Genomic DNA, 25,518 nt, shown 5'->3' with positions numbered 1-25,518 from the left:
TTCAATTGCCCCAAGGAAAAAATTAACATTTTCTAAGTCTTTTGAAAGTTTACTAGTGCTCAAGCTAAGATAGCCTTTATCAGTCCAGTCCCACACTCAGTTTAATGGTATATTTCTAAGCTACTTTTGAAAGCACCAAGCTCTTTCCTTTTATGGGTCCTGGCATCTGCATTTCCCTCTTGCTGGTACCTGGCCACTCTTTCCCTGCTTGTCCATCAGGTCTCAGATTTATCACTTCTTCAGAAAGCTTTTCCTAACAGTGCCTGGCTCTGTGCCTGGGAACCTATAATCACAATGTTACATGAAAAGTTGAGTGGCAGTTACATATAACTTGTTATGGGGGAGACAAGAAAGTTCTCTGAAATAAGCCCAAATATACTTATTTCTGTTACAATGATTGTAGTAATATGAAGTTGATGTCCCTCGCAAGGCATGAAAACACTTTTGAAATTTGTTCATGTTAAATAGTGCCAGGACTGGTCCTTTGCCATCTTCTCTTTGCCTGTTGTTACATGAGGCTCTAGAATTTCTATAGTGGAGGGGTAGTTGGGTTAGGGATGGCGACTGGTGATATTAGGGTTGAAAATACATCTGCATCTCACTTACATGTTAAGAAAACTGTTTTATATATTAGATAGTCATTAATGGGGGGGCCCAAAACTCTTGCTCCAAGACTTCCTTTGTCACCACCACTGCTCCTCCTGGCTCTGGAGAGGGCAAGAGGGGTGATGGGGAAGCATCTTGAGTTTCAAGGGTAATGGGTGATCCTGGAGAAACTACCACGTAGTAACTACATGTCATGCATTTGTACACATTATTTCATTATCTTCCACTCCTCCTAACTACTATGTGAAGTGTTACCTAATACAGCATAAAAGTTAATAGTACCATTTTTGGAAACAGACTGTATCTTTGCTAGTTGTGCAACCCTGGACAAAGTTTAGTCTAAGACTTAGTTTCTTCATCTGTAAAATGAGGCTATTGATTCCTACATCGAAGCGTTGTTGGATGCTCAATAAAGGAATAAACAGAATCAGGCTTAGTAATTTGCTCAAGGTCATGTAACTCAGTGGAATTCCGATTCTGGTTTAGCTAACTCTGTAGCCAATGTCCTTTCCACTACCACTCTAATTAGGTGTAATCGTTTTGGGCAAGTTTCGTTTAGTCTTCTGAACCTCGGATTTCTCATATGTAACAGAGAGTTCATTCATTAAACTCGTGTCAAGGTGTGTACATAACGGAGACTGCAGTTCTCTCCTGTCTCCCCTTTTCATTCCACATAGGTCATTTATCTTTAACTTCTAAAATGGACCTTGCAAGCACTTTACCAAGCCGGAGCAGCTGCACAAACATAATTATTCAGACCCCTCTTTTATTTCCTCTCCTTTCCTCTTCCACCTAGGCTCCCGCCCCACCCAGTCCAGGCCACGCCCTGGCGTATGACGTCAGCACGCCCCGTGCGTCGCGGCGCGGCGCTCACTGGGGGCCCGGCTTTCGCCCGCTGCTGCCGCCGCCGCCGCCGGCCGCGGCTGCTCTCCCAAGATGGCGGCTCCTCCGGGCGAGTACTTCAGCGTTGGGAGCCAGGTGTCGTGCCGGACGTGCCAGGAGCAGCGGCTGCAGGGCGAGGTGGTAGCCTTCGACTACCAGTCCAAAATGCTGGCTTTAAGTATCCTTCCCTGCGCGGAGCCCGAGGCCGGGCTGGCGTGTGTGTGCGGTGGTGGGGGGGCGGGGGACGACGGCGGTGGCTGGGGCCCTCTCCGGGCCTAGGGGCGACCGGCTACCGCGGGGCCCGGAGCGCATGCGCACGACCCTGAGCTCCCCTCCCCCTCTCCCTGGACCCTTGGTCCGCCTTGGGGACCCTTGTCGCCCTCCCCTTGTGGGAGCTGGGCCGCGAACGAGGGTGGGTGGAGGGGGACTTGACACGCGGATGGCTTTTCGGGGGGAACGCTAGGAGGGGGCACCCAGTGATCAGGAGAGGGGTGGTCGTGGGAGAGGGCTGGTGATTGGAGCCTGGATGGAAGAGGGGCGGGTGGAATCAAGTGGGGAGGGGGTGTGTTGAGTAAGGAACTGCTAGTGAGTGGGACATGGGTATGGAGTTCAGGAGGGGTTGTGTACTGATAGGACGTGGTCCACGGAAGGGCGGTGGTGTGTGACCAAATGGGCCTCGCTTGTTTGGGGGAGAGTTACTGCAGGAAAGAGTTTGTAGCAGAACTGGGGATAGGGGCTTGTTTTGCTGGTGCTGGTGTGTGCGTGGTGCCACTGGGGACGGGGTGATGAATTGTAGGCTTCTCAGTCATTTGGAAGTTGCTCTTTTGGAGATGTTTGTACTGGAAACCTGGTCCAGAGAGAGGACCACGTTTTTCAGGGGCTTGTGTATGGACGTGTGGGTTACAGGTGAAAGAGTAAGTTATCTTTTGCTCAGGCCAGCACAAGGAATCCTGACTTCACAGTAGTAGCCTTGCCTTTTAAATGTGGCAGTGTTAAACAGAATGGAAAAGGTGGCCTCTTTCTTTGGTGTGGAAATGATTTCTGAATTACTCCAGGAAGCTCAATCTTGGAAACAGAATACTTCCTGGTTGTAATACCACCTCCTCCTTATATTTGAGCCACAGGTGGATTTATTTGGATTTTTTTCTTTTTTTTTTAAGAGTTATCTTTTGTGGCACCTTTGAAAAGGAAGTTTCTTACTGGGTCTGCTGTCTTTGACTGGCAAGTATTTTAACCAACTTCATTTAAACTTAACCACTTCATTTAAACACTGATTGTAGATTTCTAGCTTAGGAAAATGTCCTTTGAAACTAATTACAGCTCGAATAGTTGCGTTTTCTCGGTTTTTTTAAACACAAGAATTCGTACCTGGACCATATAAGATCTTTTGCATTAGTGGTTTAGTTGGAAGGGTTTTGGAATGAGGAATTACTCTTTCAATTGATGTGCAATATGCTTTTGAGAAATGGCTGGAGAATGAATGGATGGAGGAGTCGGTTAACTAGCTGGGTCACCTTGAGTGAGCTTCCTTTCCAGTGCTGTAGTTTTTGCCTCTGCAAAATGGAAAGTCTCAGATCAGAAAAAGTGAAAAGAGTTGTTCAGATATAGGAAGTATACCAAGAACAGAAGGTACTTGCTCTCCTGTGTGGTTCGTTAGGTTCAAGACAGACAGTATACATACAGCATTAAAACTACATTAAGTCTCTTTGTAAAACCAGTAGAGAGAAGGTGACGGAAACCCTGTTGAGGCTTCAAGTTTTGGGTTGTGTTTGGCTTTGAAAAGCTTGAGATCTTTTGGTTATGGGGTTGAGCGGGAGGAAGGTGATAGGCAAAGATTTGCTGAGAAGAGCTGTGATTCTTGTGGGACTCCCACCTTTTGCTTGTGGCACACCTTTTACACAAGCCTTATGAGAACTGTGTTTTCCATGCCCCTTTGGGATGTGTCAGTGCTCTGCTTGCCCCTGTTTTCCTTAACTTTCTTTTTTTTCACCAGAATGTCCCTCTTCCAGTGGAAAGCCCAACCACGCAGATATCTTGCTTATAAACTTACAGTATGTTTCAGAAGTGGAAATAATTAATGACCGAACAGAAACCCCTCCTCCCCTAGCTTCACTCAACGTTAGTAAGGTAAGGACTTGAGGGCAGTTCTGAATCTCCAAAATGATGGGAAATTTGAGTCTCATTGACTCTTGATGGTACATATATTGTCCTTTTTTTTTTTTTTTTTTTCAGTGATTTACAATTGGCTTGTTTTGACATATTTAAAAATATATTTATATCACTGTAGTTTTTATCTCTTTGTTCCCTGATATCTTCCGAAGATTTTAAGAAAAGTCTTAATGTCTGCTGAATAGAGAAATAGAATTGAGAGCTGGCTTTTGTCCTTTGTGAAAGAGAGCTCCCCCTCACCCTTAACCTGTAGCCCATGTGTGAACTTCTAGTGTTGGTGGGGTTGGCTGTGGGCTTTCCTTCTGAACCTCCTGAAATTGTGTATGTGTGCACATAAGAATATACATGTATTTGCTGGGTGAAGATCTGGAGTATTTTTCAGATTCTCAGAGGGATTCATGACCTACAAAAATTTGAAAACTACTGACATAGAGCTTCATTTTTGTCTTTGTGCTTGAATTTTGAGGTCTAACAAATTTAGAGGCTTAGGATATTTTAATCTTGGCTATGTAAATTGGTATCTGGGAACTTTCAAATAACTTTTCTGATTCTTCAGTTCCGTCAGCCGAAGTTCACGTTGATCGGTATTAGTACCCAAGCCCTGTTTGAGTTTTGCTGTTCTCTCTACTTGGAACACCTTCTCAAAATGACTAGAACCTATCCATCAGGACTGTTTAATGGCACATCTTTCAAGAAGTCTTCTCTGATCACCCAGGCTAAAGTGGTGTCTCCGTTATTTTCTCTTACAGTACTCTAGCATTCAGAGATAAGGTGACGTATCATTTCCAGTCCAGTATGGGACATTTTCGAGAGTAGAGGAGGGCAGTGCTTTTGTTTTACACTGAGACAAGTTTAGATTGGTGTATCCTGGGCAAATTGGGACTTGTTATCCTATTCATAGCTTTTTTGTAATTATAATTGTGTATACTTTTCTATCTCACCAAACTTTGTTTTGTGGGAATGGTAACTATACCTGTTTTGTTCCTTACTGAATATATAGAACCTTGCACAGAGTAGGTGCTTCATAAATATTTGTTGAATGAATAAGTTAGGGCTTCAGTTTTTGTAGCAGCTGTCTTTCATTAAGTCTGTTGAATTAGTGTGATGAAATTTTTCCCTCTATAAAATTATAATAATGTATATTCTTTTGCCCCACTTGGGAATGTAGTGTGTTTGCTGCTTTCAGCAAAGCAAGGGAACACTCAGGCAGCTGAAAGAACACAGGGTAACTGAGGCTGGCAGAGTGTAGTTGCCTCAAATCTGGAGCTCCCTTTTTTCTAAATTCCAGGGAAATGCCCCATGTGTTTTGTTTTGTTTTGTTTTTTTTTTAGTGATGTCTCAGGACAGATTCAGAAAGGTCTTGGGTTTCATATTAAAGACTGTTGCATACAGACTATCTCATTCTTATACCTGTGGATTTTTGAAACCTTGGCTTACTCCTCCTAAGAGATCTTAAAAGGTTTAAATAAAATAGCTTATGCCTGGTGTGTTGAAGGGAGAAAAGGCTCTGTGTTATTCTTTAATGTTTATAGCGTATGAGAAGTCTGTCACCAAGTAACAGCCTTTAGTAAGTAGTTGAGGAAAGATTATCTGAAAGAAGATAGATTTTTTTTCAAATTTAAAAGATAACTAGGATTCTGCTCTTGTACCACAAAGTGCCACCATTTGTGTGAGAGAGGCTGGAGCGGCATGGATGGGACTGTTAAATGTGGGAGCTGTTAAGAAGCAGTTCTTTGCTTACATTTGACCTTAGGTATAAATAGTTCTTGGTTATTAATTTGCGGATTATCTTTGCCTTTAAGGTTTTGCTTTCTGCTGATCAGTTGTCTTCTAGTATTATTGTAAACTAGTTGTTTACCCAGTCTTTCAGAAAACAGCAGGAGGTAATAGATTAGGGAATACCAGAAATCTTTACTTTTCTTACTCTCAGACCTTACCACAAGGTCTGATTGCCAAGTCTTGAAAAGGAGTCTGAAACAAAGATTAAAATTAGGTTGAAGAGCTCTCTTTGGGTCTTATTTATTCATTCTTCATTTGTTGAGATGTTTATGAGTAAGCTATATTGGTTTTTCCTTGAAACGAACCTTTGAGGATGCTTTGTGATTCTTGCTGAGATTCATTTAGAAGAGCCTGTTGGGCTCTTTATGTTACTGAAAACAGCTAATCTGGGGAGCTACATGTTGCTGGAAGGACATGAAAAGTTCAACTCATTTAAGAGCATGAGCCTGGGTTTGGTTTTGTTTTTAAGATGGAGGATTGTTTAAGCATTTTAGAAGGGAACTAAAAGTGCCCTGAAATCCCTGGAAGAAAACTGTGGTCTTGGGGAGTACTACCTGTGCAGTGGGAGATCCCATCACATGATGGCTCATCTTGCTGAAATAGTAAGTGCTGTGTTCAATTAAACCTGTTGATACAAACTGGATGTTTACTCTGACCCAACAGGAAATGGAAGAGCAGGCCTTTTAAAGGAAATACTTAATTCCAGCTCAAGTTGAGGACGGTGTGAACTAGCAGTTCTTGGAGATGAGCTTGTTTTGCTTTCGATTGGCACTTTCACTGTAGCTAAGATGTCCTATGTCCGTCCACAGCAGTGGGATGTAAGAGGAAGCTTGAAAGAGGACAGTGGGGTTGCAGAAGGTGGAAGCTTTGAATATTGTTTTATCTACTTCACAGTAACATTGTACTCGGTAAAAATTGTTTCGAATTTCCTGACTTTAAAAAGTACAAAAGCACACATGGCTTATTAGTTTACTTTTGAAAAAAATAGTTTGGTTGTGTTGGGTTTTAGTTGTGGTGCACAGGTTTCTCTCTTGTGTGGCGCGTGGGCTCAGGAGTTGTCGTATGGGCTTAGTTGCCCCCACTGCATGTGGAATCTTAATTCTTTGACCAGGGATTGAACCCATGGATTGGAACCTGCCCCTAGCATTGAAAGCCGGATTCTTAACCATTGGACCACCAGGGAAATATCCTTATTAGTTTCCTTTCATGAGGAAGGTTTAAATATTGCATGAGGGTGAGAGTCCAGGGTCCGTGTGGTTGAGTGAAGTAAAATGTTTCTTAAGTTTTTTTGAATTGACTCCACATCTTGTTCTCTGGGCATAAAGATTGACCATCAGTTATTAGTGCTCTCAGATAATTTGGTTCATGTCAACATTAAGAAAGTTTTATGTTTGTAGCATTTATCAAACATTTACTGAAAATTATTTTATGCACAGCATTGTGGTAAGCTCTGTTGGGGACCATTCCTTACATATTTCTAGTGCCTTACAGTTTACAGAGAGCTTTGACACATCTTGTTTCATCCTCACAACCATGCTTAATGGCAATCCACTCCAGTACTATTGCCTGGAAAATCTCATGGACAGAGGAGCCTGGTAGGGGTCGCAAAGAGTCAGACACGACTGAGTGACTTCACTTACACTTTTTTCCTTTTAGTTTAAGAGATGAATAAACAGGCTTAGCAGTTTAAGTGACTTGCTCTAGGTTATATGGCAAGTAGTGTAGGAACCAATATTTTTACATGCCACCCTCTGAAATAGCAATCAGCAAACATCTCATTTACTTCTAACGATAGTTCTTATGGTGTGGGTACCATCACCATCTTCCCTGATACCTCAGTAGGTAAAGAATCCACCTACAATGCAGAAGACCCTGGTTCTATTTTTGGGTTTGGAAGATCCACTGGAGAAGGGATAGTGTACCCACTCCAGTATTCTTGGGCTTCCCTTGTGGCTCAGCTGGTAAAGAATCCGCCTGCAATGCGGGAGACCTGGGATCGATCCCTGGGTTGGGAAGATCGCCTGGAGAAGGGAAAGGCTACCCACTCCGGTATTCTGGCCTAGAGAATTCCATGGACTGTATAGTCTGTAGGGTCGCAAAGAGTCGGACACAACAGTGACTTTCACTTTGACTCACCATCACCGTCTTACAGAAGAGTAAACTGAGTCTTGGATGAGTCACTATTGTCTAGGGGAAGCAAGATCTTCTATCAGGTGAAAATTTCTAGCTCCTGGAAGCTACATATTACCTCTTGGCTCACTTGATTAGAGTATGTTGTCAAGGCCACAGTCCCAGGTTAGAGCCCACCAGTTAGTAAGTAATTGAACTGAGATTTGAACTCAAGTCTGATGTTTTGATGGCCAAGTCCCATGTATATTCTGCTTCTGTGTGCTTACCCAAAGAACTTTCAGAGCAGGTTGGTGAAATGAAATGAGTATGTGTTTATAATCCTAAGTAATATTTCTGAGTAAAGAGAAACGTCTGTGTTGTGTGGTCAGAAAGAACATTAAAAGCAAGTGGGTATGTCTCTTATGTCACTAAGCATCAGTTTTCTCACCACAGAAATGGAATCCTGTTAGTATCTATCTCATAGAGTTGTTTGGAGGATTGGTTTAGGTTGACCAGCGTTGACACATGTTAGTCCTATTCTCCCACATTAGCTATGTGCAGCCAGTGGGTGGATGTTCCTTGAATTATGGTTTAGGAGCAGGATGGGGGGAGGAGGGCATCATGACAAAGGAAAGCAGCCAAGAACATGGGCAGTGTTAGTTACTGTATCAGTCTTTCCTGATACTGGATCTGACATTCATTCAGGTATCAGAACTTGCCATCCCAAGACTGGGGAAAATCAAAATAGTATATGGATTCCTCTTGTTGGTGACCAGAATTAACTTGAATTTCTAGGGCAGTGTTATCAAGAGGCATAATTAAGCGAACACTTGTCTGAGTACAGAAGGTTAGAGTGAGCAGTCACAGAACCTAGGAGGTCATGCTTTCAACTTCTGAGACTCTGAGGTAAAAAACTCATTGAGACAGCCGAGGCAAGTGTATGTACTCATCTGTTTAGATAAATGCCTCCAGTACATCAAATGAGGTATAAGTTGTCTTATCACTTGGCTGACTTGGAGAAGACTTTCTGGAGGAAATATTTGTATGTTGTGAGGGGAGGCAGGAAAAGAGACAAAGCATGGAAAATTGAACTTCACAGATAAGGCATCTACCTCCCTTACCAAACCACTGACTGATTTATCAGCCTGGTGTGAGTATTTATTGCCCATTTATACCTTACTAAACGGCAGTGATTAAATAGAGAAGAACCAGGAAGAAGAGATTTAAAGAGTTTTTCATCAGCAGATGGTAATGAAGAATAAGTTGGCTGCCTTTGGATAAAAATGACACTTGGAGCTTGGTCTGTGGAAGGGCCTGGAAAGGCTGAGAAAATGGGAAAGTCACAACGTTCACTTTAAAAAGTAACTGACCTTGCTTACCTTTAGGGATGGTGTCACACAGGGAAGACTTCACTTGGTTTTTGTTTTGAGTTCTAAGAAGTTTGAAAGCTAAGATTTAGCATAACCTTATGGCTTTTGTTGATGTGAGGGATAATCCTCAAGTATTAGCAAATTCCTGAGGTAGTTGGTAGCTACTGCATCGTGGCCTGTATTCATGGACGTAGTCTGTTATCTGGGCCCTTGACCATATCTTGACCCCAGTGTATTGAGGTATGGATTTGTCAGCAAGTAGGATCAGATGACGGAGAAGGCAATGGCAACCCACTCCAGTGCTCTTGCCTGGAAAATCCCATGGACGGAGGAGCCTGGTAGGCTGCAGTTCATGGGGTCATGAAGAATCGGACGTGACTGTGCGACTTCACTTTCACTTTTCACTTTCATGCATCGGAGAAGGAAATGGCAACCCACTCCAGTGTTTTTGCCTGGAGAATCCCAGGGATGGGGGAGCCTGGTGGGCTGCCGTCTCTGGGGTCACACAGAGTCGGATACGACTGAAGCGACTTAGTAGCAGCAGCAGCAGAAGGATCAGATGACCTAGCCACCCTATGTGTAGGTATAGATATATTAGTAACAGGTAGAATGTGTTCATATTATGTATAAAAGTAGGAAGGGAAGGAACTTCCCTGGTGGTTCAGTGGCTAAGACTGTGCTCCCAATGCAGGTTCGATCCCTGCTCAGGGAACTAGATCCCACAGGCTGCAGCTAAGAGTTCGCGTGCCGCAACTAAAGAGCCCTCATGCCACAACTAAGACCCAGTGTAGCCAAATAAATAAATTAAAAAAAAAAAAAACAGGAAGGGAAGTAACTACTTGTCTAGGGGAAGCAAGACTCTTCTATCAGGTGAAAATTTCTAGCTCCTGGAAGCTACATATTACCTATTGGCTCACTTGATTAGAGTATGTTGTCAAGGCCACAGTCCCAGGTTAGAGCCCACCAGTAAGTTTTGTATCTGGCTTTGAGCAGACAGCTGCTTCTTCACAGAAGTGTCATGAAGATAAAAGCGTAAGGTGAAGAGGAAGACCCTATCATTGCTAAGTTAATGGGGCCCAATAAGTAGTGAGTGGTGTGAGATGAAATCAGAGGTAGAGTGATTGATGCCACTTTAAAAATCACTGGCCTTTGAAGGAGCTCACGTTCAGTAGCATTCAAACTTTGGGGTCATAGCCATAGTAGGGGATGCAGCATTCCAAGCTAGGGCCCCTGACTGAGTTCAGGCTGTAGTGCACAGCAGCTTGCTGATTTGGTGGGGCCTCCTTAGGTCAAGAGTTTGGTTCTGAAGGGGGCTCTCTTGACATCACTGGGTGGCGAGATGGGGAGGAGGAGATTCGTCCACCTGAAGACACAAATTGCTGGGCCCAAGCAACTGGCAGAGATGTGCCATGTGTGTTGTTGCAGCCCCCTCTACATTCTGTCTCTTTGACACAGGGATGATTCAAACTAAGTGCTTTACTGATGTCAGTGTAGTATCTCTTACAGTGTTAAGAAAGGGGCATTCTAACCTACAGTTTCCTGGCAGAGATCAGGCTTGGGGGGAAGAAAAAACAAGTAGTGCAGTCAAGTTATAGCATTGGAATTTAAACTAGCTTAGGTAAATACCAGAGACTACCCTGGAGAGTGAAGCAAATTGTACACAAACTAGAAAATTAGTGGGGCTATGTACCGTGCAAAAAGCTAACAGTCTGGTGTGGTAGCATGTGGGGAGTTTGAAGAACTAGATTCTTTTCACATCTGGGCTGCTAATGAATTGTGTGACCGTGTGTTAGTCACTTAACGATTAGGAACTGTTAGTTCTGTGAATCTCTGATAGTCGAGGTTTCTTTTCCTTTTATCCCACTTCCCTCTCCCTACCCCTCCCTTCCTGGTGCTGTGTATGTCACGATGACTAAGCCACTGCTTTTGCCCTCAAGAATCTCATGTTTGGGAGTTGTGAGGGGCAGTAGGGTTTAACTTTTGCAGGGAGCAGCAGACTGTTTCTGTTAAGGGCCCACTAATAAATATTTTAGGCTTTGTGCACTATACGTCTCTGTCACAACTGTCAACTTTGCCTTTGTAGCAGAAGCAGCAGTGGGGTGATACCATTCCAGTGGAACTTAACTAAAACAGGTGGTTGGATGAATTTGGCCCACAGGTATAGTTTGCCAATGGTTGGCATAGAGTAGTGAACATTTTAGGAAAGGCTTCTCAGATGTGACAATGGGGTAGGGTCTTGAAGAATAAATGACAGTTAGATAAAGGGAGGGAAGTTAAATGGAATCAAGCTGATTGGGGTTGCTATCAGTTTGTCCATCTCTGCAGTTTAAAAAGTTTTGCTGTTTTGTCAGTGAGTGAGAGCAGTGGCGGCTCTCAGAAGGAAGGGAGAGGACCAATGCCACTGCGCTGGCGCTGGTAGTGTTAGATGTGTACCTTAGTGAACTCCAGTGCCAACCTTTAGGATGGGCCCCCATGGATAGACTGAGGCTCGGGAGAAGTTATACATCTTGCTCAGGTTCATGCAGCTAGGGAGTGGTAGGTGCGGCTTTGAGCTGGAATCTCTTCTGTTTGGGGGTAAGAAACAAGGGAGTGGCTTTTCTTTTTTATGTTGCTTTTTCTGCCCTCTTTAGAGCCCAGGAAATGAGAGTACCTGGTCCTTTCACTGTCTGAATAAAACCAGCTCTTTATTCTGTAAGTGAAGCGCCCATTTTGGCACATAAAGTGCATTTTCCAACTTACTATTCCAGTTGTATTTTGGAAGAGATTCTGTTAAGGATTTATAGCCTCTCTAGCAGCTCTTACAGAAAGCAGAAGAGAGCGAGCCCTGAGCTCATTGGCTAAAGGAAGGTTGGATTACATGAATTTTTTTGAAATAACCTACAAGCCACCTTCTCTGTGCTAGTAATAATGATGTTATAATAATAATGTCAACAGTGCTATTTGTACAGTGCTTTAAACTCTCATAGTGCTTTCACCCGTGTTCTTCTTCATGGCCATGTGTGAGATGCTTCATATGAGTGTACACTCTCACAGACAGGCTGTTCAGGTCGAATTTCAGCTTACATCCCAGCCAGTTGCTGTTCTTTCCTGGCAGAGTCCTGTGGACGTCCCACAGTAGTGCTGGTGTCAGGGTCTCAGGACTAGAAAATCACTCTGTTGGTGTCTAGGAAGTTTAGCTGTCTATTGTAACTGTGGACAGCTTGTGGTGACATAATTACAAATAAGAAAAACTATTGACTTTACCAACAACTAGTTTTTGTCCAAAGCCAGGTGAGCCACAAACTTTGCTTATGGCCTCTGCTGACTGACTTGAGGCTGACCTCTATTTTATGACAACAGTATGATGGCCAGAGCCTGGAGAGTGAGGTGGCACTGTGGCCTCTGGATTTGCAGGGTGTTTTTCATCACCGCTCAAAGCACTTAAGGTACCTTAACTTCCTAGTGCAGGAGACCTGCTTGACTTAGCTTCTCTAGTTTTGGCTCAGCAGGAAATGATGGGTACCTAATCGTTATTGGCCCGAAATGCTTTCTCACACATGATCTGTTTTCTTAAAAGCATTCCTATGAATTACCTTTAACAAAACAAGTAAAGGATGTTCTTGAGATTTAGGGCAAGACTGGGGCCCTTCACTAAAAGGCGGACAATTGTGTTCTGGACAGGGAAACTTGATGGAAATGTCAGAATTCACTGATAAGAAGAGAAGATGACAGCTGGGTCTTTTAAAATATTTTCTCTTTTAAAAAACATTTCTTTTACATTCAAGTTTATAACTGTTTTCAACAATTTAGACTTTTCTTAAGTGGAACTGTTTGGGTATAGTGCAGAGTTCAGAACACACGCTCTGGAGTCGGTCTGTCTGGGTTCAAATCTAGACTCTCCCACTTGTGTCTTGGTAAACTTAGGCAGGTGTCTTACCAGCTGTGCCTTAGTTTCTCCATCTGTTCAGTAGGCGTAATTTTAGTCTGTTTCACAGAATTGTTGGGCAGATGAAATGTTTAATACACGTTAAGTGTTGCTTAGTGTGTTGCGTGGAGTAAGTTCTCACTGAGCAAGTTAGCTCTTAGGGTTTTAGTGTTAACTGCCGGCCTCTTTGACTCTACTGTTCCCTCGTTTGATTCAGTGTTTTCGTTCACTGTTAGGTATCCCAGGATGTGATTTCAAGCAGGGTTCTCTGTTTTTTGAGTTCTCAGCTATCTGAGGTTATGAAGAACAGTATTTTATTAGAAATTTTCAGACAGGACCTTTCAACTAGGGAGCAGGGAGACTTGGGAATACTGATAGTTGGAAGACATAGTTTTGAGGCTGCCTATTGGTGACAAAGAATGAGGGCTTTCCAAGAGTACTCCCCAGAATGAAAACAGCAGGAGCAAGCGGGGCCCTTTGGATGACCGTTGTTGTGGCCTGCCGCCCTTCACCCTCCATCAGGCCTTGCAGGCAGCACTGGCAGTTCGGGGCAGCTGCTGCAGTGCTTCCTAACCCCTCTGTGAGGACAGCTGGTTGTCTACGCAGGGAAGACAAACCCAGAGTGGCTTAGTGGAGTCAGTAGGTCATATCCAGCAGGTTCTCCTCTGGACTTTGCTTCCATTGTTGGATCAGCTGTCACAGCCTGTTAAATACTTGCAGTAGGAGTCCCTCTGGATTCCCCACAGCACCTGTGCCTTCCTGGTCTGCGTATGTGGAAATAAGATGGCCCAGCTGGTAACCAAGTAACAGATGAGGCAAGATGCCTGGATTATGTTGTTGTTGGGGCTGCTTCCTCTTGTCGCAGTGCAGGAAGAGAGATAACGTTAGTGTTCATTGATTCACTCACTCGAGGTTACCCAGCAGCAGGCGTGACTAGAAACCTTTTGATATTGATGTGCTTTGGTGTCAAGTTCATGAACTTTTTTCTGTTGCCCACATCAAGGTCCTGTATATAAAATGGCCAAGGGAGGAAGCACTGGTTTGTCGACAAGGAGTGAATTTTTTCATTGGGAATCATACAAAATGAAAGGAAAGGAAGGTAAATGTAGGTTGTCTTGTGCAGTTATTTCAGTTAGGCCACATGCACATTAGTAACGTGTATTTGTAGATTTAGGCAAATTGAGATTTGCCTAAACCCAGTGTGTTTTTAAGGTTGGTGCCTTTAACATTCTTTAAGATTCTAACCAATTAGTGTTTCAGTTTTAGTTGGAAGAGGCTTGCATTGAAAATGGGGGAAGTATGGTGATAGTTACTGAATTTAAAAATTGCAATCCTAAAAAAAAAAAAAAATTGCAATCCTGATGACCCTCCCAAGCTTAAAAGGCATATCCGACACCTTCTCTGTTGGGAGGCGTTTTTATTGGTTCTCTGGCAATTTGACAGTAACCATAAACTTACTAATTTGGAGTAACTGGACCATTTATAGATATGCATTAGTTTATAGAAATACAATGTGGGGAAATGTAGAGCTACAGCTGACTTGAGCGTAGAGAGAGTCATTTGCTTTGCAAAAGGAGGCTCATCCACATTTTTCACGGGTTTTCAATAACTTGTCTAAAAAGAGCAAGGTAATCTCCCTTCCCCTCTCACCCCAATTTTGAGAAAAAACGTTTCTAGTTTCTTTTTGTAAAGGTAATCTTCCTCATGCCCACTTGATGCAGTCCTCTCTGGGAGAAATTTACCCCGTTTATACAACTTCTTAGTGAAGCAGATCTCTGTAGTTGAATACTAGATTTACGCATTTTCAGATTGCCATGAAAATATAGTTCATAAACCAACAACTGGAAGCTTCAGGGTTTGCTGTGAATCTTAAGTCCTCAAACCACATTTGCAGCAGGTACAGGTGGAATAGTTGAGGGTATTGAGGTAAATTGAAATATAGTCAGTTTACACTGATTTCTGCTGACTTTTTCAAGGCTCTCCTTTGTATCATTTAGTATTTGGGATCAGTCTGCACTGTGGATTGACATGAAGAATCATCCGGTCCATTCTCCTTTGCTTTAAAAGTCTTTAGAAGAGATTGTGCAGTGTATTTGGGGAGGGGGTAGTGTGTACTTTCAAATCATTGTTCTATAACCATTGTGTTGCTTTTAACTCAGGCCATCCAAACAGATCACTTCCAGCTGAGATTTATATTCGTTTTATTTTGTCTCTGGCAAAAATTCAAAAGTGGTTCTTCTTCCAGTGGTTCCCCAGCTTAATTTGTCTATTTCACTCTTAAATATTCTGCATAGAGCCTGGTTTTCCAGAACCAACTCTTGTCTTCCTGAATGGGTGACGTTACTGTCTAGTTAACACAAGCTTTATAGAAGCAGCTCTGTCTGACCCACATTGGGAGGTGTTTTTGGTCTTCAGGGACAAATATTTTTAAAAAGACCTCAGAGTGAGACCCTTCTGCCTATTCATGGGGTAAACATCTGCCTGACCATGAGCCACTTCCCAGGAGGTCTGCAGGAGCTTGGTGAATCCAAGGGCATGCTGCTTCCCTCCAGTTTTCCCTTCGTTCAAACTTAGAGACTTCAGACTTCCTACAGGGTTGTTTGGAAAGTGAGACTCAAGGAAACCCCTTGTTACCAGGGTTTTCTTGGTGACTGAATAAGGTTTGCTTGTTGTTGCTTAAAAATGCACCCCTAGCTGTTCTTGTACCATGGAGGCTGACTGCTTTCCAGCCACAGGCTTCCTTGCTGCAGTTGGGATTGCCAGTGCTCACCGAGAGCCGTCAGCCCCGTGCTTTTCCTTCTCTGTAAAGTTATTGCCTGGTGGATCCAGAGGGGCAGGCCCTGGTTTGAAAGATTATTTACTGCTGCTGTATCTGTCTCTCTCCACATCCTGGGGACCAAGTGAAAAGGGAGCTCTGGCTTTACATCCCTACAGAGTCTTGGCTTTTCTTCCCCCTTTTACCTAAGGAGACTGAAATGACAGCATGTGTGAGCTGTGCTCACACCCCCTCCTCTCAGACAGTCTTTGAAACTCAGAGGCAGTTGAGACTCCTCAGTTCCCCATAACCTGATTGAAGGGCACTTTCTCTCTTTTTCATAGTCAAACTCTGGCTTGATAAAGTGCTTCATTTTGCCAACAATGAGACACTGTGCTTGTTTCCCCCTGGTGGATCTGTATTTGGTTTATGGCGTCAAGGGTTAGTCTTAGGGCAGAATATGAATGTTTAAGAACTCCAAGCATCTAGGTACTTGGGAATGTGCTGGAGGTATGATTTCTGCTTGCAGTAAGGAGCTGGTGTTGGGGCCAGGTTGTCTGTGCTCGTGTGTATGTTTGTGCATACGTCTTCAGTAGCTGCAGCGTCAGCATACTAAGTGTATGTTCTTGTTCATGGATCTGAAAAATCTCCAAGTCGTTTGTTTGACTTTCAGATGCATTATCTGCCTTTTGTTTTAACTGTCAGTATATTTCTTTTGTCTTACACTCAAACACACTTGTTCTTTTGTAATCCAGCAACCAATAGTGTGTGGTGGGACCAGAAATGTATTAGAGGGGCAGCAGGGATTGACATGATACCTACCCCTACTGGGAGCGATTTACTGGATTTGAGTAGACTGTTAGATTTTACTACAACTCTTGATCTTGGTCAGCTTATGATTGTTTCACTAGTGGGCAGTTAAGGAACAGACATGAAATAGAATGTAGATCATTCTTTTTTTAAAAGAGCCTGGTAGCTGTAGCCCAAGTCAGTGGTGCCTGGTTAGGTTTCCTTGAGTCCTGGCTCCCCATGTGAGCACAGATAATGGTACTAGAATGGTTGAATTTTTAAAACCTCAAATCCTGGTCTTTGAAGGTGTGGTAGACATTAATTTCTAATCCTGAGGCTCCAGCACAGTAGCTGATAAGTATCCTTAGTTCTCTCCTTTCATAGAAATGTATGCATTGCCTTTTGTCTCTGACCATCACTTTCTATCAGGTATACCCCACCCCCAGTCATGCTCTAAAACCTTGCCATGCTCTGTTTTCTTCCCAGCACTTAGCCCTGTCTGAGTTATCTTGTTTATGTTTTTGTTTATTGTCTGTCTCCCTGCCCCTTTCAGTGCTGTATCTTTGGCTTAGTGTAGTGAATGTATGGCACATGGTAGGCATTCAGTAAGTATTGAAAGGAATAGGTATTTGCCAGGAATAGCAGAAACTATTCAGGTATATTGTGTGTGTGTGTGTGTGTTTCACTTTTTAAAATTAAAAAAAAAAAAATGTTTTTGGCCATGCTGTGAGGCATGTGGGATCTTAGTTCCCTGACCAAACTAAGGAATTGAACGTGTGCCCCTTGCAGTGGAAGTGCGGAGTCTTAATGACTGGACTGTCAGGGAAAAATCCCTTGTTTGTTTCACTTTTGGTCTCTGAGAAAACTGACTCTACCCAAACCAGTCTTTTCCAGCATCTTTTCTTCGACTTACGTCCTGATGTTGGGAAGGATGAAGGTGAATGTTTTTCTGAGTCTCTTTCCTCTCGCCCACCCTAGCTTGCCAGCAAAGCACGGACAGAGAAGGAGGAGAAGCTGAGCCAGGCCTATGCAATCAGCGCTGGTGTCTCCCTAGAGGGCCAGCAGCTCTTCCAGACCATACACAAGACGTGAGTTGGGGGAGCATAGGGGTCCCTTGCCTTGGGGATGCTGCCTGGCTGAGCTGTCTGGTGGCTGATTTGTGGGTAGTTGTGTTTCTGAATGTCACCAGGGAAGTTGGGTAGTGTGTTGGCAGTATCTTGCATCCAGGGATGTGGTGCTTGTTGCTTTTCCATTTGGAAGATCACTAACAGGTTATTTGTTCTGGGCTTCTGTGTTTTCATCTGTAGAACTTAGTTTTGGATTAGATTATCCCTGAGGGTCCCTTCCACACCTTGTGTGCCGTAATTTAGAACTAGTGATTTCTTTCTCTTTTACTGTTTTGATCTTGTACTTTTCTCTAAAAGCTGATGCAGTTTTAGTAAGGGAAAGTTATATCTATCTCAGTCTTCCCAATTATCCATTGGGGTGAACATAGGGAATTAGGGAGAGCAGAAGGCCACCTTATTACCACCTCATAAAAGACATTTTGTCACAGCAGAAGTCATTTGATTCTCCACTAGCTTCCCTAGCTGCTGAAAAACTGAAACATTTGACACTCCCCCTCCCCCCTGCTGCCTTCTGTTACCCTATTTAACCACCTGGGTCTGGTGCACAGATGGCAGCTGGCATCAGAGCCATTTGAGGCCATGGTGTGAGTATCTGAACATTTACAGGTATGTGAAGGAACTCTCTTAGTAATATCAGCTGCCCTGGGTTCCCCTAAGTGTGAAATGGGATGGGTTTTCCCAGTCTGGCAAGTACCCAGCTGTCTGATAATTGAGAGGGGCCTCTTTGAGGAGCGGCATTATGGAGTAGGGAGCAGAGTATAAAGATTGCAGTAAGATGCAGGAGTTTGTTCTCCTATCTTTTTAAAGGTGCCATATCACCCTAGGCCAAAGGTTGGCAAACTGCAGCCAGCGGGCCAGATCTCCTGATGTGCTTATGTATCATTTGTGGCTGCTTTTGAGGTACAGCATGCAGAAGAATAGTTGTGACAGAGAGTGTATGGCCTGCACAGCATGAAATACTTGCTACCTGACACTTTATAGAAAGAATTTGCCAACTCTTGTCCTAGGCTGCTGTTTAAATTGGATCTAGTGGCCTGAGCCTAGCTGTTTATTTGTAACTTAAATTAGTTTGGACTTTTGAGGTCGCCACCAAGTTTTCTGTGTTTTTTCAGGCTCCTGAGACTTCAGAGTAACACTCTGGATCATCCTTGGAATACGTGTGCATCAGTTCCATTGCTTTTCCTAGCCAGTGGTACCCAGGAAGTGTTTCTTGGCTACTTCTCTCTGTGGGCTGCTGGCATCTAGTTATTGACTGAGTAGTAAGCTAGGAACTTGGGGTTAGCTTTCTGGAGTTATTTATTCATCAGGCAGGAAGTGTGGGATGCCTCGCAAGAGGTAACTTTCACCTGCTCTCTTTTCCTTCCAGCATTAAAGACTGTAAATGGCAAGAAAAAAACATCGTAGTCATGGAAGAAGTTGTTATTACACCCCCATATCAAGTGGAAAACTGTAAAGGCAAAGAGGGGAGTGCACTGAGCCATGTACGCAAAATAGTAAGTAAAGGAGCCGAGAAACCTTAGGGAGAGAATGACTGCTCGGCCTTCTCTTCCAGCATCAGGGCAGGATGTTAGCCACAGTCCCTGTCTTCTGATGGTCAGCCTGTGAGCAGCCTTGACCACCTTGCCTTCCTGCATGCTGGTGCTCTGCAGCCATGGTGTGGATACTCTGGTGGGGATGGAACCACCAGGCAATGCAGAATAAAGCGAGTGGTCAACCCTACGTCCTCTGCACTGTGGCTTTTTGGAATTATTCAGAGCATTCCATGGTTTTGGGCCTGAGCAGTTCCTCTCCTCCCAGGCTGGATTCTTCTCAGGAAGGGCTGGTTGGTATACATCAGTGGCTGTTGGAATCCATGACCGTGCATACGTCATCTGACTTTCTAGATTGAGTTGAAGCATTTGTAAAAACAGACTTGAGTATTGGTAGACCCAACATGGTGGATGTAAAAAGTTTTAAGACTGTAATTCCCTACCTGTTTTCATTTTGCACTTGTGTAAGGAGAGGAGAGGGAGTTTGGCTTATAATAGTCTCCCTTCGTCATCGTCTTTATAGATTTACCTTCTTTTAGACAGTCTTATCTGAAGCTGCAAAAAATGTGGCTGATACAAGAGGACCCCCACCTCCCTTGTTGGGAAGGCCAACAGACAGCAAGCAAGGGGAACAGTGCTGAATGATCCATGAGCTGGACAGCCAGCACAAGGCTGGTGAAGTCTAGAGTGAACTGTGTGGGAGGCCTTGTGTGCCCATCTGCTTTTCTGATCTAGGCTGACTGATGTCTTTCAGGTTGAAAAACATTTTAGAGACGTGGAAAGCCAAAAGATACTGCAGCGTTCACAAGCCCAGCAACCACAGAAGGAGGCTGCCCTGTCATCCTGAGTCCACACGTACGGAGGACTCTTCCAGCATCCAGCCAAGGAGGCGATGGTGGTGGCTTCAGCGGAGGCAGGCCGGGGGAGGGAAGGGATCCTATATTTCCGGTTGGCTCTTGTTAACAGAGGGTCAGCATTTCCAAATCTTAGACTTGAACAAACAAAACACCCAACAAAAAAGAACAAGAGAATAATTTAAAAGTTGAATCATTACTTGACTAACAGACTTCGGTCCACCATGTCCTTTTCACAGCCCCCTTCTGGAACAGTCACCTTGTTAATTTTATTTTTGAAAATTCCTTTCTGCTCTGCCCTTTCACCTCTGACTTTCCTTTCCCAGTCTGTCTCTGCCATTCTGTTTTTATAAGTGGCTACACTTGCCTTCCGAGTGATTGAAAGAAACTTTTACATCTTCTCTTCCAAAATAAAAGTAACAAGCTGACTGTGATACTTAAGTTGAGACTAGAGCAGCAGACAAAGGTCTCACTTTAAATTTTTCTTTTTTTTTTCTTTTTTTCTTTTTTTGCACAGGGCATGGCTTGAATTAGTTTTATTTTTCTTAACTTTAAATATATATATGAAAATATATATTAAAATGTTCTCTAAATATTTTCTGCTTCTTGCAGGTCTCTTTTTACTAGATCATGGCCACTCTTCCCACCTCATCCCTCTGAGAATAAAAATGTATCGTCCTCCCCACCACCCATAGCCAGGCACCTAACTTAGTGCACAGCGAGGATCTCCCGCAGCACTTTGTAGAGCCAGTGTTTGCAGATGGGATCTGGCTTTGAGGGTTCCTGGTGGCTTTTTAGTCTTCAACTATACGTGTACCAGTCTCACATTTGGCAAAAACCTCAGGATTCTCCTTTTGCCTTTTTCTTACTTCATGGTACTAGAAGAACTTTCTCACCACCCTCCTATCTCCTCGATGGGAACGTCAGCTGCCCCGTCTCTTGTGCCCTCTGTAGGAAGAACTATTTTGCATGGCACATCTCAGCTCTTCCTTGAAGGATGGTTTTCTTTCATAAGAAACCCAGAGTCCACCTATCCTGACCTCTTTAAGTCTGTATCCAGAGCCACTAGCCCAGGAGAAAGTTTGGGTGACCTGCCGTTTCTCTTCTGCCAACCTACTGCTCTTACGACCTTCCCTACCACCCCTGAAATTTTACAAGCTTACGACAGTTTGTATGTGCTCAGCCAATGGGCAGAAAACCTGGGAAGAATTTCTGGACTTTAGCCCACCAGTTTGTCTGGTTTGACTAACCTGCTGAGAGCTACCTGGCACCCTTGCCCCTGTGCCTAGGCAGTCCAGAGGGGCAGAGTGTATCAGGTACTGTGGCGTGGGACATGGGTGATGCTCATGTGACTGGCTAGAGCTTTGGGGGTGGGGTGGGGGTTAATGAATATTTTTTTGGCCATGATCTCTTTCCCCTTCCTTTTTTTTTTAATTAAATAAATGGATCAAAATTAAATAATTCAAGCCCTGCCTTCAAAATGAATTTTTTTTTTTTTAGTATTGTTTAGCAAAAACAATAAAACCCAAATTTTTTTAACCATCACTCATGTCTCGGGTTTGTGCCTGCTTTAGAGGCCCCAGAGGGAGGTGTCTGAGGATGTGTGTGTTTGGTTAAACTTTACCTTTAAACTCTCTGCTTCCTACTCTTACCCTCTTTCCTTCTACCCCTGAGAACTCATCCAGAAATCCAGTGCCAAGTGTATAAGAAGGGGATCCAGGGTTGGGAGTTGTGTGTAAGTGGAGTAGAGGAATGAATTGGGTGGGTACATATGTAAGACCTTTGTTCCAGGACTGGAGGAAAAGTGAGAGAAGACTAAGAAGTATACTTTCATATCACCTGCCATTGGCCAGAACTTGATTTAAAGTACCAAGCCTTTGATTTAGTCTGCTTGGAAGTGTGGACTTCTGGAGAAGGTAAAAGAGGGAACAGAGAGGAGACCTACCATGCAAGGTCTAGAAAACCTGAGAGATGCATTTAAAGCAGTGAATGTGATACATGGGAAATGGCATTCCTGGAAAGGAGCTCTGTGTCACGTGTCCCATGTCGTTACTTCCTCCCCATTAGTCTCTAGGTCTGTGAATGGGAGGCAGCTCTGGTAGGAAGCACTTTTTGACTCTGGTTTCAGTTTACGAAATGATGTGGGGGAACTTAAAGCAATTCAAGAGGTGGATCAGTATGGTGGGAAAGACAAGCAGCGTAGAAGGAAGAACAAGGGCTTTGGAGACAAAAACGTTGGCTTCAAATTGTCACCCTTCCCTCTCCTCACTTCTGACTCTGGATAAGTCATTTTACCTGTCCATGCTTTGGTCTCCCCAGTTGTGAACATGAAATAATACTCATCTGGAGCTGCTTGTAAAGGTTCAGATAGGTTGGTTTAAAATGGTTGCTACTTAGAAGGTCCTCTGTAAATGTTAGTATGCATTTTAGCTTGTTCCTAGGATGGTTAAATCTGGAGATGAGACTGGATTAACTGGTTTTCAGAAGCTCCAACTTGTTTTAGAAGTCTTTGTCTAGATGTCATTTTAAGTGAGACTAATAGGTAAAACATTTGGGGTCCTAAGAACCCTGCCCTCTCTGTCTCTCAGGTCTCATCTCTACCTCTTCACTGAAGCTTCTGAGGAATTTGATTATATGAAAACCACTCATTTTACAGAAAGTGAGTTGGTTCCACCAGGGCTTAAGTGACTTGCTGAGAGTACCGCCGCTGCCCACAGTGGCAGAGCTGGAATGAACCCCAGGCTTCATGCACTCATGGGCTCTTTAATATTGCCCTGGTACTTGGCGAACTGATGGCATTTTCATATTGCTCACTTCTATTAGCCAGGTTTGGGATGGTGTACAGAGAAGACTGGTGAGTGTGGTAAGAATTGTCACCTAGATTTGAAGAAATGACGCAGTGCTGAGGGCTTGCATCTCTGATAGAACACGAACTGGTGGTTTTGCAGTGTCTGCTTGGTTTTGAGGCATTCTCTTTTCTCCTCAAACACACACACAAACCCTTATATCCCAGTGCCTGGTCACCACCCCACAGCCACATCTGTGCCTTTGGGTTTTCTTCTATTTAGAACATCTGGTCAGTACGGTATAAACAGCCTTCCCACAATGAGTTGATACTGAATCTGTACTGTGTAAGTCTGAACAACTGATTGCTGATTTTTGTTTGGTGTTTTGAAAGTTGCTCAAGCACTTCAATATTAGTTAAAGGGCTGCAGCTTGCGAACCACTGATTCAAGGTAACGGCTCCTTGACGTTTTTGAAGCTACAAATTGTGTCAAAATCTGTTTTCCCATAAGACATAAAGGAAGATCAAGGATGCTTTCAGTCATACATGGAGACTCCTGTCCTGCCAGTGTGGCAGATGCTGAGAACGTATAATGAGCATGTTTGCTACTAGGAGCTGCACTGTATGGGTTGAGTGGTGGGGACCAGAGTTTGGGAACTGGGATTGGTCATGTGGGTTGGAGGATGGTCATTGTTTACATAGCAGATTTGCTTTCCCATCACTGCTGGAGGCCACTGGTACCAGAGCATTCCCCTTTAAGAAACTTGAATTGGCCATGTACTGCCCCAACTTCAGGGGTGTAATGTAACAGCATGAAGTACCTTACGGGTGAGAAAGGGGTGCTGTGGGGCTGCCATCCACTGGTGATAGACTGCTGCTGGGTAATAAAGTTTCAAAATGAGTTTCTTTTTGTAATATTATAAAAGCCTTACATGGCTCATTACAGGCACACAAGAAAGCAAGGCAAACACGTTCCATCCAGGATCACTCAGAACATTATTGACATCTTTCATATCCTCTTGATGTTAACACCCTTCTCCCTGCCCCTTACATTTCTGAAAACACAGCACGCTTTGCTGCGTCAAAAGAAGCCTGCCAACCAGTTCCCTCATCCCCAGTCCACAGGTGCACTCTGTAATCTCTGGGCATCTTAGAATTAACATATATGAAAGGCATGGAGGCTGGGTGACCTCTGAGATTACTTACAGCCTCAATAATCTTCAGTTTTATCTTCTCTTTTCCTACAATGCCTTGCTTCAGTGCCACCTGTGAAGCCATCCTCGACAGTGAAAATGGAAAGTGATTCCTAAAGTTTATATCACTCACATGTGGCATTTATGACTTGCACTGTAATTATTTTGGTTTATCGTTAATGGTCTGATGGGGAATTTTGAGGCCCTAAGATAAGGATAATGTAGTATTCCCTGGCATTCAGCCATTGACGAAACTGAAGTCATTTTGAGTGTCGTCATTTTAATAGCTGGATGAGTTGCCTGAGCCAAGATGAAAAGTGGTCTAGGCTGACTGAGTTTTGAGGAAAGCTTGGGGTCAAGTTTAGAAAACTGATGAGGGATCAGTAAAGAACATGGGAGGAACTGGGAAGGTGGGTATACCTAGTTTCAGCTTCAAAAGCAGCAGGTTTCTCAAGAGACTGGCAGCTAGGACCAAGGCAGGTTGGACTGTGGCCTCCCATCTTTCTAGTTTTGTTGAAAAGACAATAGAGTAAGGTGTGGGTAAGGCAATTCTCTAGTGACTTTTCAGCCAGCCTCTCTTTCCCTAAACTAATCCTCATGCTGACTCCAGCAGTTAGTCTTTAGCATAGGGACTAAAAAGTGGTGGCTGCTTTTTCTGATCTGGCCTCCTTTCTGGTCTGTCTCCTAGATTAAAGTAGTTGCTTATGCTTACTATAGGGAGGTCTGTGTACTACTCTAAAGAAAACATTCTGGAATGGCTTCTGAGGTGTGATTTAAGCTGAAATCTGAAGAACAAGGAGCCAACCAAGGGTGCTTGGACAGAGGGACCAGCAGAAACTAAAGCTGAGGTTGACAGGAATTTGGGATGTTTGTGTGTGTGTGCTCAGTTGCATCCTATTATTTGCGATCCTATGGACTGTGGCCCTCCAGGCTCCTCTGTCTATGGAATTTTCCAGATAAGAACACTGGAGCAGCTTGTCATTTCCTCCACCAGGGAATCTTTCTGATCCAGGGATGGAAACTATGTCTCTTGCATTGGCAGGTGGATTCTTAACCACTATGCCACCTGGGAAGCCCTTGGAATGTTTAGGAACTGCTAGACTATAGGCCGGAGAAGGCAATGGCACCCCACTCCTGTACTCTTGCTTGGAAAATCCCATGGATGGAGAAGCCTGGAAGGCTGCAGTCCATGGAGTTGCTGAGGGTCGGACACGACTGAGCGACTTCACTTCCACTTTTCACTTTCATGCATTGGAGAAGGAAATGGCAACCCACTCCATTGTTCTTGCCTGGAGAATCCCATGGATGGGGGAGCCTGGTGGGCTGCCGTCTATGGGGTTGCACAGAGTCGGATACGACTGAAGTGACTTAGCAGCAGCAGCAGCAGACTATAGGCAGCTGAAGCCTAGTGAGTAAGATGAAGAAATTGGCGGGAGCCAGATTATGCAGGGCCTTGAAGCCATTGTCTTAGGGAATGGAATTTGTTCTTGACACAGTGGGAGCTGTTAAAGGGTTTCAAGCTGTCAAGGGATTTAGGCTAATGATAAGTGGCAACAGTGGAAGTAGAAAGACTTCGTTCAACTATATTCCAAGATAAAAATTAAGAAAAAAAAAAAAAGACTCTTGGCACTATGAGGCCATTGCAGTGGTTCGGGCGAGAGGTGACA

General features: G+C 43.8%; 1 protein-coding gene across 1 annotated transcript; it reads left to right on the top strand.

Annotated features, from left to right (window-relative positions):
• The first annotated feature begins 1,452 nt into the window (after nucleotides 1-1,452).
• LSM12 (LSM12 homolog) lies at nucleotides 1,453-23,560 on the top strand. Its single transcript, XM_027517230.1, has 5 exons — nucleotides 1,453-1,666; nucleotides 3,482-3,615; nucleotides 17,342-17,451; nucleotides 18,857-18,983; nucleotides 19,774-23,560. The coding sequence occupies exons 1-5, from the start codon at nucleotides 1,543-1,545 to the stop codon at nucleotides 19,864-19,866; spliced, it is 588 nt and encodes a 195-aa protein (XP_027373031.1). The 5' UTR covers nucleotides 1,453-1,542; the 3' UTR covers nucleotides 19,867-23,560.
• Nucleotides 23,561-25,518: the final 1,958 nt, after the last annotated feature.

This window comes from Bos indicus x Bos taurus, chromosome 19 (genome assembly GCF_003369695.1).
Source record: "Bos indicus x Bos taurus breed Angus x Brahman F1 hybrid chromosome 19, Bos_hybrid_MaternalHap_v2.0, whole genome shotgun sequence".
Classification (NCBI taxonomy): domain Eukaryota; kingdom Metazoa; phylum Chordata; class Mammalia; order Artiodactyla; family Bovidae; genus Bos; species Bos indicus x Bos taurus.
This window is presented reverse-complemented; position numbering and strand designations above follow the sequence as displayed.